General features: G+C 42.5%; 1 protein-coding gene across 1 annotated transcript in view; it reads left to right on the top strand.

Moving 5' to 3' along the window:
• WDR93 (WD repeat domain 93) overlaps positions 1 to 14,610 on the top strand; it is a 105,317-nt gene extending 90,707 nt beyond the window's left edge. Inside the window, exon 16 of the mRNA XM_089653105.1 lies at positions 13,963 to 14,610. Coding sequence (XP_089509231.1) covers positions 13,963 to 14,065 — 103 coding nt within the window. The 3' untranslated portion in view covers positions 14,066 to 14,610. The remainder of the gene's footprint in view (positions 1 to 13,962) is intronic.
• Positions 14,611 to 14,984: the final 374 nt, after the last annotated feature.

Below are 14,984 nucleotides of genomic sequence, written 5' to 3'. Positions count from 1 at the left end.
GTATAATACATAAGGGGGGATATGATCTCCATGTATAATACATAAGGGGGGATATGATCTCCATGTATAATACATAAGGGGGGATATGATCTCCATGTATAATACATAACGGGGGATATGATCTCCATGTATAATACATAAGGGGGGATATGATCTCCATGTATAATACATAAGGGGGATATGATCTCCATGTATAATACATAAGGGGGGATATGATCTCCATGTATAATACATTAGGAGGGATATGATCACCATGTATAATACATAAGGGGGGGATATGATCACCATGTATAATACATAAGGGGGGATATGATCTCCATGTATAATACATAAGGGGGATATGATCTCCATGTATAATACATCAGTGGTTCATATAGTGAACTCGGTGTAGAGTTATTCCCCCTGAGGTCATCACAGAGGACAAGGGGGCGCTCTTTACGTCTGGAGGAAAATACATTTAATCTCCAAACACGGAAAGGTTTATTCACAGTAAGAGCTGTGAAAATGTGGAATAGACTCCCTCAAGAGTTGGTTCTGGCCAGCTCAGTGGATTGCTTTAAAAAATTCCTGGATTCTTAGATACACAGAATATAACTGGATACTAACATTTATAGGTAAAGTTGATTCAGGGAATATCTGATTGCCTCTCGGGGGATCAGGAAGGAATTTTTTCCCCAGCAAATTGGATCATGGTTTGCTGGGTTTTTTGCCTTCCTCTGGATCAACTGTGGGTATAGGATTATAACTTTTTTTTATGTGGTTGAATTGGATGGACTTTTGTCTTTTTTTCAGCCAGACTAACTATGTAACACTTATGTATTGTGTTGTTGTTTGTATTTATTAAAGTATATGTAAGGTACATGGGTTTTGGGAAGCGCAACATTATTATTTTTACTGTAAGCACCCATGCCAGTGTGAAATGGTTTGTCTCATCTCTCTAACTGATAGATTTCCTGGAGAGCTTGTTCTCTTGAAAAACAGGCCTACCGGCCAGGTCACAAGATGAAATTAGAAGAAATAATGCCTAAAAAAAAAATGAATGCAGCCATCACATCTAAGCTGTGATTTAATAAATATTTGCCTTGGGGTTTAATAGCACTTTAAAGTGGAACTTCACTCTCTCAATGAACATTGAATATTGTTGATCCCTATGATGCTAGCATTAGTTAATAGATAGGAAAGTTTATCATATTTACATGTTTTAGACTTTTTGTTTTACATTTCTTCCTGGTTTCGAAGCCCAGGCAAATGTCATACATCACAGGAGTCGTCCTCAGGAGGGAAAGTGGGAAGGAGGGGTGTTCTTAGCTAAGCACACCCTCCTGTATGCATGCCTGAGCGAAGGGCTACATAAAGTAAATGCTATGTTAAAAATCTGCCCTTACTCAAGATGGCCACAGCCAGAAATGCTAGGAGAATAGTTTACAAAGTGATTTATCAGCGCAGGAAGTCATGGAGAAATGGATGCATGGGTGAGTTTGCGTTGAATAATAAAAATGAATTAAGTAGCGTTTTTGCTTTGTGGTGCTCAGACACAGTGTAGTTCCATTTTAACTTCACATCAGAAGCCCCCCTTCACATCAGAGGTACCCCCAGCACATCAGTGCCCAACTTTAACATCATTGGGTTAGGGACCTTAGATTGTACGCCCCTTGAGGGTTAGGGACTGATGTGAATGTACAATATATATGTAAAGCGCTGGGTAAATTAATGGCGCTATAGAAGTACCTGAAATAAAATAAAATAAATTGGCTCCATCATATTAAAGTCCAGCCCATATATTAGAGGCCTCCCCTCCCCATTACTACAGAGGCAGAAGCCCCCCATCACATCAGATTACCTCCCCCACACACACACACACACAGACACATATGTGAGCCACCCATCATGGTTCCTCCGTGACAGAGTGAGTCTACCCATCACATCAGAAACCTCCATCAGCACAAAGTTCCTTACATCACAGAGTCCTCTTATCCATCTATGATCCAGGCCAAGCTGGGTCTTGTGCTTGCGGCATCCCAGAGGAACCCAAATGGCACCCTGGATACCACGGCACCCCAATTGAGAAGTATTGAACTACAGCCTGTTCCAAATTATTGTGCAAATTCTATTTAAGTGTCACAAAGATTAAATATTTTGTATTTCAGTTTAACTCATGGATGGCATTGTGTGTCAGGGCTCTTTTGATCACTGAAAACAATCTCGGACACCTGTGATAATTGGATTGGCAGATGAGCTCAATTTAAGGAAAAACTACTAAAGGACGGTGTTCCACATTATTAAGCAGAGCACCATTTTCAAGCAATATGGGGAAGAAAAAGGATATCTCTGCTGCTGAAAAGAGTGAAATAGTTCAATGCCTTGGACGAGGTATGAAAACATTAGATATTTCATGAAAACTTAAGCGTGATCATCGCATTATTAAGAGATTTGTGGCTGATTCAGAGCACAGACGGGTTCGTGCAGATAAAGGCACATTGAGGAAGATTTCTGCCAGATCCATGCATCGGATCAAGAGAGCAGCTGCTAAAATACCATTACAAAGCAGCAAACAGATATTTGAAGCTGCTGGTGCCTCTGGAGTCCCACGGACATCAAGGTGTAGAGTCCTCCAGAGTCTTGCAACTGTGCATAAACCTTCTATTTGGCCACCACTAACCAATACTCACAAGCAGAAACGGCTGAATTGGGCAGAAAAATACATGAAGACTAATTTTCAAACAGTCCTGTTCACTGAGGGGTGCCGTGCAACCCTGGATGGTCCAGATAAATAGAGTAGTGGATGGTTGGTGGACGGCCACCCTGTTCCAACAAGGCTGCGACGTCAGCAAGGCGGTGGTGGAGTCATGTTTTGGGCTGGAATCATGGGAACAGAGCTGGTCAGCCCCTTTAGGGTCCCCGAAGGTGTAAAGATGACCCTTGCAAATTATGTGAAGTTTATGACTGACCACTTTCTTCCCTGGTACAGAAGGAAGAACTATGCTTTCCGTAATAAAATCATCTTCATGCATGACAATGCACCATCTCATGCTGCAAAGAATACCTCTGCATCAATGGCTGCTATGGGGATAAAAGGAGAGAAAGTCATGGTGTGGCCTCCATCCTCCCCTGACCTCAATCCTATTGAGAGCCTTTGGAGCATCCTCAAGCAAAAGATCTATGAGGGTGGGAGGAAGTTTACATCCAAACAGCAGCTCTGGGAGGCTATTCTGACATCTTGCAAACAAATTCAATCAGAAACTGTCCAAAAACTCACAAGTTCAATGGATGCAAGACTTGTGAAGCTGCTATCAAATAAGGGGTCCTATGTTACAATGTAACGTGACCTGTTAAAATGTTTAATAAGTTAAAATGCTGTTAAAAGTTTGATTGAAATAGCTTTTGATTTCAGTAAAAATGCTGCAAACACAACAAATGACAATTTTCAGTTCTTTACAACCTATAAAGTGTTTTGAAACTTACTGTGCGGAATAATTTGGAACAGTCATTGGAAGTGTTTTATGTTTAACAAAAATCCTGTTATCATTAGGAGGTTTGTTCAATAAAATGTGAATTAACTTCCGGTTCCGGCGCTGATGCTGTGAGGAGGTGAGACCCGCGGCTCCCGGGTTCCCCGCATATAAAGCCGGCATTCTGCGCAGGGGACTCCTGTCAGCTGCTTCAGGAGCTCCCCACTGGCCCCCCCCGCACGATCCTCGGTCCCTTCGGCATGGAGCGATTCCTCCTGCCGAATCCACAGGGCTCAGGTCCCACCACGAGGGGAGAGGGATGCGGCTCTCCCCCTCCTGCAGCCAAGATGGCCGCCGCCCATAATATCTCAATGGACACAGGCACAGAGGCTGTTACACACGCTGGTGCAGATGTACACACCCTCCCTGCACACAGTGATAATACTATACCAGCCCTGACCTCTACTCCTGGCACCTGTAGTTCCACAGAAATATATGACCAGATTGCACAAGCAGTTGCTGCCATTCTACTGCCCACAATCACACAAGCCGTGGATCATGCAGTAGCCACAGGCATTGAACAGATCAGAAAAGACATAGGTGATCATAGTAAACGTTTAACTGAAGTGGAACAGCGTCTGTCAGATTTGGAGGACGATGTTCACTCGCTGCGCTCAGGTGCACTTCAAACCAATCGTACGCACCAATCCATCCTAAACAAGCTGGATGATTTAGAAAATCGCTCACGCAGAAATAATCTGCGCATAGTGGGCCTTCCAGAATCATTTTCAACCGGGGTGCTTCCAGAATTATGCTCCACACGTATACCCTCAGCTCTAGGTCTAACCACTTTGTGTCAGGTCGAGAGAGCTCATCGCCTGGGGCCGCCTTCGAATGACCGCCGTACACCGCGATCGGTGATAGTCAAGTATCTCAACTACGCTGATCGAGTGGCTATTCTTAATTCTTTCCGCAATTCTCGATCCCTACAAGTAGACGGTCACAAATTACTCCTATTTGCCGATTACTCGCAAGAAGTATCCCGCAAACGTAAGGCCTTTCAGGAAATATGTGCCACGCTCCACCAAAGGGGCTACAAATTCACCCTGGCTTATCTGGCTACTCTCCGCTTTACTACACCTTCGGGTGATACAAAGTCTTTCATCCACCCTGAAGAAGCTGCTCAATATCTACAAGATTCTTTGATGGCTACGGATGGTGTGCCGTCTCCTCACCCTCGCAACTCGGGCCCTAGAGATCAGCGAAGCCCTCGCAAAGATCCACCGAAACGCCCACGTACTAACTTTGCTCCCTCTAAATCTCGCCAATCCTGAGCTGGCGCACTCTCTCAGGCGCTATACGGTTTACCCCACGAATTGGACCACCTGCCTTGTTTAACTGAATTTAAGTTTCTTGTGCCTTTAGCTATCATCTTCAGTCCACAGATAGCTATACCAGTTGTTAGAAAGCAATAATTTAGTTGGTCCTGTGGTACTTTCCTCTCATTTTGCTTGATAGCATATACATATACTGACTGTGTCATCCCTTCTCTGTGCCTTGCCTCGACCACAGTTCCGCTCTGGTCATTCGATTTGTTGAGCCTCTTCTCCCTTTGGCGATGCCATTTAGGCAAGGGGGTCATGCTCCCCTGCCCTCTCAACAACTCCAATGAGTCACTGCTGCAGATCACTACTCTGCTATTTCCCGGACACGTTGGTCGCAGTACAGGGACAGCATGCAGATTTATGTGAAGTCCAATACACTGTTATGGTTTTTTGTTTGTTTTGCTCTTCTGATAGGCCCCAGTTGGGCCACCATGTTCCACTCTCTCTCTCCCTTCTTCTGCTCTCCTTCCTTACATTTTTCTGGAGAATCACCCCTTCCTTGGGAGTTGACCATACTTCTTCAGAGATTGGGCGGTAATGGGCGGATAGCTGGCTCCACCCTACAAAACTGTAAGTCCACTACCTTTGTATTCACCTCATATCATGTGACCTAATGATTCATATTTATTCTTGGAATGTCAAGGGCTTAAGATCACCTCATAAACGAATGGCTATTCTCCGCCATCTCCGCCGACTTAGAGCAGATGTAGCACTACTCCAAGAAACACATTTAGGCCAATCTGACTTTGTTCGTATGAAGAAACTTTGGGTAGGACACGTTATAGGTTCTCCCTCACTCAATAATAAAGCAGGTGTGCTCATTCTGATTCACAAAAAGCTCGCACCTGACATAATCTCGGTAAACACTGATGAGGCAGGCAGATTCCTAGCGGTACACCTCAAAGTAGGCTCTCAATCATTGGTCCTCACCAATATTTATGCTCCAAACTCGCCGTCAAAACAGTTTTTTCAGGACCTGTCCTCAAAGCTGTCCGCCTACATACATCTACCTTTAGTAGTCGGAGGGGACTTCAACTCACTTATGAATGCCTATGAAGATAAGTCAAAATCACTAGAACACAATCACCGCCCACTTGCGGAGTCCCAATCAACACTCACACTACTGTCTACATTTGCGGAAGCAATGCAACTAACAGACATTTGGCGTTTAGCCCACCCAGATGGGAAGGAATTCACTTTCTTTTCTCCGGTACACCATTCGCTTTCCAGAATAGACTATTTTTTTTGCAATTCTATTGCTTTGCAATACGAATCTTCCTCAGATATACATGACATAGTTATTTCGGATCATTCTCCCATATCCATAACCCTCAACTATCTCCACAACACACAATCTCACAAAACGTGGCGCTTTCCTTCTTTCTTAGCAAATAACCAGGAGGTGTTACGTCAACTCCAAGATACTTGGGCAGACTTCCAGATCACCAATGCAGCTCACTTATCCAATCCTAACCTATTTTGGGAAACAGGAAAGGCGGTTTTACGTGGTAAAATCATCGCCTTTACATCTGCATATAAGAAAAAGGTCGCTCTAAAATACACAGAAGCTAGTAACCGACTCCGACAGACGCAAAAAAATTTGGCTGACTCCAACACACATGAACACAGGAAAGCTTGGCTAGAGGCAAAACACCAATTCGAAACATGGGCAACAGCACAAGAATCCATGCACCAATCACATCTTGACTTACAGTATCATAAATTTGGCAACAAGCCGGGCAGACTCCTGGCTCGCTTGTGCCGTAAACCGTTTACTCCTACACAATTTACCTCCCTCAAAGACTCTCAGGGTATATTGAAACACTCCCCTGAAGAAATTGTTTCCATATTGGAAAGTTTCTACACTAAACTATATGGCCCCGACCCTATTGACCAATCAAAGGCTTTGTCTTTTCTAGACGGCATTGCTCTTCCTCAAATCGATCTCGTAGCACTCCAATCTCTTAATGCTCCTATATCTCAATCCGATATTCAATCCGCTATAAAAACTCTAGCTAATGGTAAAGCCCCTGGCCCAGACGGATACACTTCTGAGTTCTATAAACTCATGGCTACAACCCTTTCTCCTACCCTGCAATCAGTTTACTGCTCTATTCAAGAAGGGGGTGTCTATCTTCCATCTGCCTTTCAGGCACATATAAAATTGATAGCAAAGAAAGACAAAGATCCGTCTGACCCAGGTTCCTATAGGCCGATCTCCCTTCTAAATTTAGATGCCAAAATTCTATCGAAAATTATCGCAAATCGTTTAGCTATTGTTTTACCTTCCATCATTCATCCCTCTCAAGCGGGCTTCATACAAGGACGTTCTGCTGCCTCAAACATCCGCAAAGTACTAGCAGTGTTAAATCATGCTAAAATCAATCCTCACCTAGATCTAGCGATAATCTCTCTTGATGCTGAAAAGGCCTTCGATAATGTTAACTTTCAGTGGCTGCAGATGGTTTTACATAGATTTGGCTTCTCAGGCCCTTTCACTCATGTAGTCCAAGCTATGTACTCAGCTCCTACAGCACAGGTGGTTGCTGCAGGACACACATCTACCCCTATTAAACTGCATAAAGGAACAAGACAAGGGTGCCCCTTATCCCCCTTGCTCTTCAATTTGGCCCTAGAACCTTTAGCCCGCTTCCTTCTGTTCCACTCACAGCTGCACGGAGTCCAAATAGCTCAACAAGATCTACGTTTAGCCTTGTTTGCCGATGACATTTTAATTTTCACTGCCAACCCAACTCACGACTTGCCTTATATACAGGATATTTTCACAGCCTTCAGGCACTGTTCGGGTCTTCGTATTAACTTCACGAAAAGCGAAGTCCTTCCCTTATTCCGTGCACGCACTCCCTCATGGGCTCATAATTCTCATTTCAAAATTGCTCCTCATCATATTACATACTTAGGAATCAAAATTGGAAAACTTGCCTCTTCTCTCTACTCGCTCAATTTTTCACCAACAATTCAAAAAATTATAGGCGAACTAGAGGTATGGAAAGAGTTACCACTGTCACTTGTAGGGAGAGCCCACCTCTTCAAGATGGTGAGCTTCCCGAAATTGTTATACCCTCTTCAGACCATCCCTCTACTACTTAAGCATACGGACATTCTTAGACTAAACAAAGCGCTCTCTACATTTATTTGGAAAGGACATCGGTCACGCATTGCCCTGCATAAGCTATATCTGCCTAGATGTGAGGGGGGAATTGGTCTTCCAAATATCAGAGTATATAATCTCTCATGCATCTTACGGGTGTGTATAGATTGGCTGACCAAATCCTCCAACTATTCTAATCTGCAAATAGAATCTGCCATGGCCCATCCTTTCGATCTTGCAGCCCTTTTACATTCAAACCCTAACTCCCTCCCTCCACACTTAAAATATAATCCACTCATCCGTGATACCCTTATCACATGGAGGGAGATCAGACGTAAATTAGGCGTATCCCCATGGGTTTCCCGTTTCCTCCCCATACATCATAATCCTGCTTTTTCTGTCCCTCAACAACACGCAGCTTATGATCTATGGTTGGAAAGGGACCTCAAACTAGTTAGCCAATTATACGATACGGCCTCTGGCTTTCCTTTATCTTTTTCTCAGATTTCAACTTCTTTCAATCTACCACCTCATCATTTTCTGTATGTTTTGCAAGTTTGTAATTATGTGAACAAGATAACATTGGTTAAATCTAGTTGCTTCCTTTCCTCGTTCATAGATATCTTAGTTAGAAATCGGAAATACAAGATATCCCATATTTATGGACCATTAAACCTACACTATGTACACCCTCTAGAGGCCTCCACTCCTACTTCTCCTTGGATCAGAGACTTTGACGATACACTCTCAATGGATCAAATCCTCACTGGTTTCAACAATACCTGTGCCTTCAACTCCAATGAGTTCTGGCGGGAGCAACAATTATAGTTAATGCACCATGCCTATATGCCATGCCTATATGTCCGTGGGAATCCCTCGGTCTCTACTTGCACTTTGTGTGGGCACTATAAACCTTCGCTAAAACACAGATTTTGGGATTGCCAACTAATATCTACTTTTTGGTCCCAACTACTCAGCTATATCGCCTTCATCACTTCTCTACAACTACCAAGGGACCCTTTACCTCTTCTCTTCGGCAACTTGGAATCAGTCTCCACAGGGGCTCATCCACTTCAGCTTGCCATTCTCCGAGCCACAAAACCGTGGCTGTCCTCTTGCCTGATGGTCGCGAGGAGAGCCATATTGAAAAAGTGGGTCTCCAACAGTCCTCCTAATATCTCGGATGTCAAGTCAGCTCTTAATGCACTTCTTCGTCTGGACCAGCTTAACTTCCTCACCTCATCCCTCCAGCACAGTGAGGATCAATATAATCGAAAATGGAGACTCTATGTTCAAAAATCCTTTCCAACCACAGAGCTTCAGTTTTTCCTTCATGGCTCTTCTGTGATGCCCCAATCTGGAAACATGATCCAGTAAACCCGGACTTATTGTTTTGATTTATGAGGATTTAAGGTGTGCATGACTATATCTAAAACATTTACAATACTCGTTTGTTGCTGCTCTCACACCGCTTCTAGCCAACCTAGGCAACCAAGCCACATTTCCTTTCATCTATTTCCTTTACCATTTTCTTTATACTTCATCTTCATCGCACATTCTTTTATAACTTCTCCCCCCACTCTTAATCAGCGAGGACTCACAACACGTATATCACTTTTTGTTACAGGGAGTCGCCTCTAGCTCTATTTTTCTCTCAAACCACAGCGCTTGGCTCATTACCAAATATTCTTAACGACTTCTTGGGAGGGGATCCTCTGGCCCGTTCCAACATCATTTTCCCACCTCTTTCTTTCTTTTTTTTTTCTTTTTCTCCATCTTTTTCTCCATCTTTTCTCCATACTAGCTTCCTTCTCAACTTTTTTCTTTTTTCTCCTTCTGAATAGATCTACCTATCTCCCTGATCCTTCTTCTTTGATTATCTCCTCTACATACGCTTCTTTCCTACTTCAACATTCATGTCTTACGCATGACAACTGACATACTCTAAGCACCCCAGTTCTCATTCAAAGTTCAGTGGTATGTCCTGACCTTCTTATCTTTGGATATATATCATAGCTTACCATTACACATTCCCTACACTCTATACTGACTTACAATGCCTCCCATCTTTTGTCTCATTTGCCTTCAGAGTTTCTGTTCAGAGGTTCTAACTGCTGACATATCGTGAATCTTTCTGATCAGTTTTCTATGCAAAATTTTGTATTGCTCATATTGGTCAATCTATCAGTACTGTTAAAAAAAAAAAAAAAAAGGTTACTTTGTTGCCAAGAAGCATCTTTGGAGTGTTTCATCCGCTGAGTTTATGTAAATTGAAAAATTCAAATAAAGCTTTGTTTAAAAAAAAAAAAAAAATGTGAATTAATAGTTGATAACATGAGAATTATGCTGACTGTTATTTACATCAATTATTTAGGTAAATGAGAAAAATATCATTTGCATAATAATTTGGAACACGGTGTAGAGACAGAGGATTTATTATGCTGCAAATGTCTAGTGAACTATTTGCAGCTCTGATCACATCTTTCCAACTTGCAATACGAGCAGCTGAGCTTCCTCTATTAGTCCAGGTCTATCTTGAAGAGACACTGACACATTCATTTATAACTATTTCTCTCTGCATACATACGTATGTGTGTGACAGATCACATCAACAATCTTTCCTCTGTATAGAAAGGGAGAGCGATAATATAGAAGCCAAAGTGGGAAACCCAGATATGAAAACCTCATCCAAATTTGATGTTTTTGGTATTGCTTGGAAAAATAATTACAATTCAGTCCCCTGCCAGATAGCAGTCTTTTGTCAACCACTCTGTACTTTCTTTTCCATGAAAAATTTACTTTGGTCAATGTCCATATTTGGTTATGGGGACAAATCTAGCCAAAACTGGGCAGGGATGATGTCCTCCTCATTGCCCCAGAAAGCTCAAAAGACATTATCGAGGATAGAAAGCTGTTCCACTTCTTCCACAGCAAAGAAATTAACCCAGAACTACCCTGCATCTGAGCATTACAAACCAAAAATGCTATTTCATTACTTTTTAACCTCCCTAGCAGTCTGATTATGTCCATATTTCTGTGCTGAAAGCGGTACATTTTTTTGCATGGAAATATATATTTTTTTACTGTAGGCCTGTAATTTTTAGGAATAACTTACTGAAAACTGCCCGAACAAGAGTCTAGTAAACATCCCGGGTATGATAAAATTTGAAACACGAAATCATAAATTATAATTTAATAAATAATCCTAAAAAATAATAATATAATAATAAATTTAATTCAATAATATAATCAAACCAAAAACACTGAAATTTGAAATATAGCGCCAAGTTCGCACATCACTGAGCAAAGTCGCAAAATCGTTTTCAGTGTCTGATGATGAATTTCCCCCACAAATCATTATCACTCAATTCTGCAAGTGGTTCTGATTTACTATCGCTGTTCTCTAGCCGGTCTAAAATCGCTTTTCACCTAAAGGGACGCTTTTTGGACGCCATGGACGTTTCTCAGTTTCCAGGCAGAAAGAACAGTAAAAATGCAGGCAGGGCGCCGGACAAAGCACTCGGGACAAAATGTATGTGAAATGGTTTGATACAGGAATGTTATACTATGTGATTTTAGTGTATTTAATGAATGTCACTTTTTGTCATTTTCAAATTTCCCGCCAGTTCCGTCCCCCGTATGTCCCGACGTTCGCAGGGGACGGAACCCAGAAGACAGATGCCGGCATCCACCGGATTACATTGCCGGGGACACTGCAGGAGGGACATTGCGGGAGCGCAGGAGAAGGTAAGTGATCGAGGGATCCCGGAGCAGCACCTCATGGTATTCCCGAGTGTAGCTCAGGGTTACCGCTTTTGGTACTGAAACTTTACCCCGAGCTACACTTGGGAATACCGCCAGGGAGGTTAATAAATAAATATATATAGGCTGCATAAGCAACCTATATCTCCGCTCTTAAATGGAAAGAATAAAAAAGCTCTCAATTAATCAAATGAAATAATCTCTAGCAGAGCAGCTAGATAAAATAAAATAAAACAAATTATTATTCAGTATTTATATAGCGCCAAAAGGTTTGCTCAGCGCTGTACATTATAGTGGGGGACAGTACATGAGACAATACAGTAACAATACAATACACGAGGGGTTCGAGGGCCCTGCTCTTTCGAGTTTACAATCTTTGAATGAATGAATATTAGGACTGTCCTCATAAACAGCGCTCAATTTTTCAAAAACTAGATATACAAATATCGCCTAAGAAAAGTATAGCAAAATAATGTAAAAACTTCCACCAAAGTGCACAGATGTGAAGAAAGTTCAGCTCATTTGAATTGTTTAGATATTCCCTTCAAATAATTTCATCCACCATCATAGTGATCTTGCTGTGATTAAGGCTAGATTCACATCTGTGCAGGTGGTGCTGCTGTGGATCCGCACGAAAATCTGTGCAGCCGCACCACCCACACCGAGAATTGCAGACCTGTGGGCGGATGCCATTAATTCTAATGGTACGCCGCCTGCACTGGAAAACGTACTGGGAACCGAGGTTCCAGTGTGGGCTGCGTTTTCCAAAGAAGTGCAGGGACTTCTTCCCTGTGTGTCACGGGCACGGGGGTCCATTCAAATGATTGGGCTCTCATGCCCGAGCAAAACGCGGCCCACATGGCTGCATAGGTGTGAACCGGGGCTAACACTCCATTAGAATGTACACTCACCAGATGCTGGTGATTAACCAGCAGTGGAAAATCAACCTCCTTGATGTTAAATGATTGGAATCAAACCAGGAATAACAAAGACCAAGAAGCCATTTTTCTCCAATGGATATTGATCAATCTGCCTCCAGCTTCATCACCATCACACTAGATTATAAGTAATTCAACTCCATATGTGTGCAAAGTGAAAGACAACCACACAGTGTGATTCCGTATAACACATTTATTAGCCCAAACCCCCCTTAAAAGCAACACACATTGGGTCAGACAAACAAGCACATTTTATGGGTATAAACTTCAAAGCGCTCCAAATAGCCGCTTGAACAATAGTTGAGAATCTCACCACAGGCTTGTGTATGAGGAATCTCGCAGCGGCGGTCATGTGATCCCACCACATGATCCCAATGTGCGTGCTGACATCACAGATGGTCACGCCCTAAACTGAACCCCCCTGGCGGTATTCCTGAGTGTAGCTCGGGGTAAAGTTTTAGTACCACAAGCGGTGACCCCGAGCTACACTCGGGAATAACATGCAGCGCTGCTCCGGGATCTGTTCTTCACTTACCTTGTTCTGCGCTCCCGCGATGTCTCCCCTGCAGTGTCCCCTGTAATGTCCTCCGGCCGATGCCGGCATCTGTCTTCTGGGTTCCATTCCCTGCGACGTCGGGACGTTTGGGGGACGGAACGGCGGGAAATTTGAAAGTTGTAAAAGTGACATTCACTAAATACACTACAATCACATAGTATAACATTCCTGTATCAAACCATTTCACATACATTTTGTCCCGAGTGCTTTGTCCGGCGCCCTGCCTGCATTTTTACTGTTCTTTCTGCTTGGAAACTGAGAAACGTCCATGGCGTCCAAAAAGCGTCCCTTTAGGTCAAAAGCGGTTTTAGACCGGCTAGAGAACAGCGATAGTAAATTAGAACCACTTGCAGAATTGAGTGATAATGATTTGTGGGGGAAATTCATCATCAGACACTGAAAATGATTTTGCGACTTTGCTCAGTGATGTGCGAACTTGGCGCTATATTTCACATTTCAGTGTTTTTGGTTTGATTATATTATTGAATTACATTTACTATTATTATATTATTTTTTATGATTATTTATTAAATTATAATTTAGTGTTTCAAATTTTATCATACCCGGGATGTTTACTAGACTCTTGTTCAGACAGATTTCAGTGAGTTATTCCTAAAAATTACAGGCCTACAATAAAAAACGACATATTTCCATGCAAAAAAATGTACCGCTTTGAGGACAGAAATTGGACATAATCAGACCGCTAGGGAGGTTAATATTGGGATTTTAATGTATAGCATCTCTTATTTTCTTTTTTTAGGCTACAGAGTCTACCAGAGCGGAGAAAACAGATTGCAGAATCCTGGTCTGTTCTAAGGAAACAAGCTTCTGATTTAATGCATAGAGACACCCTGAGAAGATGATGGTAGAACAAAAGTGTGCAATGCATTGTGCATACGGGAAATATCTCAATTTGTAACATTGACTGATAGCTGGAAACAAGTGCAACTTAAATGGCTTTTCCACTATCTGGAATACTAAACCCTTAATTTAGACAACTTCGTCCTTCCTTCTGTCACATCCTGAAGCTTTACTCAAAAGAACCATAGAGTTCCAGGACATATTACTCCCTGCCCCAACCCATCAGATTATCACCTACTCTCCTCTCCTTTAGGCGCACCCTGAAAACCCACCTCTTCAGGGAAGCCAACCTCACCCCCTGCTAACCTGCCGACCTCCTCCACTCTTCCTACCACTCCATCCCCCACAGCTATCTCCTCCTGTGCCACCATCCCCATCCCTTCTAGATTGTAAGCTCGAAAGAGCAGGGCCCTCGATCCCCTCATGTTTTGCATTGTATTGGTAATGTTCTGTCACATGTTCTGTCCCCCTTTGTAATGTACAGCGCTGAGTGAACTATTGGCGCTTTATAAATACTGTATAATAATAATAAATAATAATATTAACTCCAAAACTGATGGCCTCCAGTGGAATAAAGTGTTTTTGCTCTATAGGGTTGAGTTACTAAAACTGGAGAGTGCAAAATCTGGTGCATGGTAGCCAATCAGCTTCTAAGGGATTTTCCCTTGTATTTTCTGCGCTAGAATAATTCCTATGGTCATCAGCTCCATCTTGTCAAAATTCGGTATATTTTCTCATTGAGGTATTTTGGAAAACTATACTGCATTTGGTCACTAGATGGGGCTGATGATCACCGGAATTAATCTATTAGCCCTCATGCACACGGGACATTTTTACAGCGACTGTTTTTGGCTTTTGATGTTTTTTCTACAGCTAGTAAACCCCCCAGCATGTTATCCTATATGTCCATACACACATAGA

Source organism: Staurois parvus, unplaced genomic scaffold (genome assembly GCF_062004578.1).
Source record: "Staurois parvus isolate SC_StPar_1 unplaced genomic scaffold, SC_StPar_1.0 ptg000698l, whole genome shotgun sequence".
Lineage (NCBI taxonomy): Eukaryota > Metazoa > Chordata > Amphibia > Anura > Ranidae > Staurois > Staurois parvus.
This window is presented reverse-complemented; position numbering and strand designations above follow the sequence as displayed.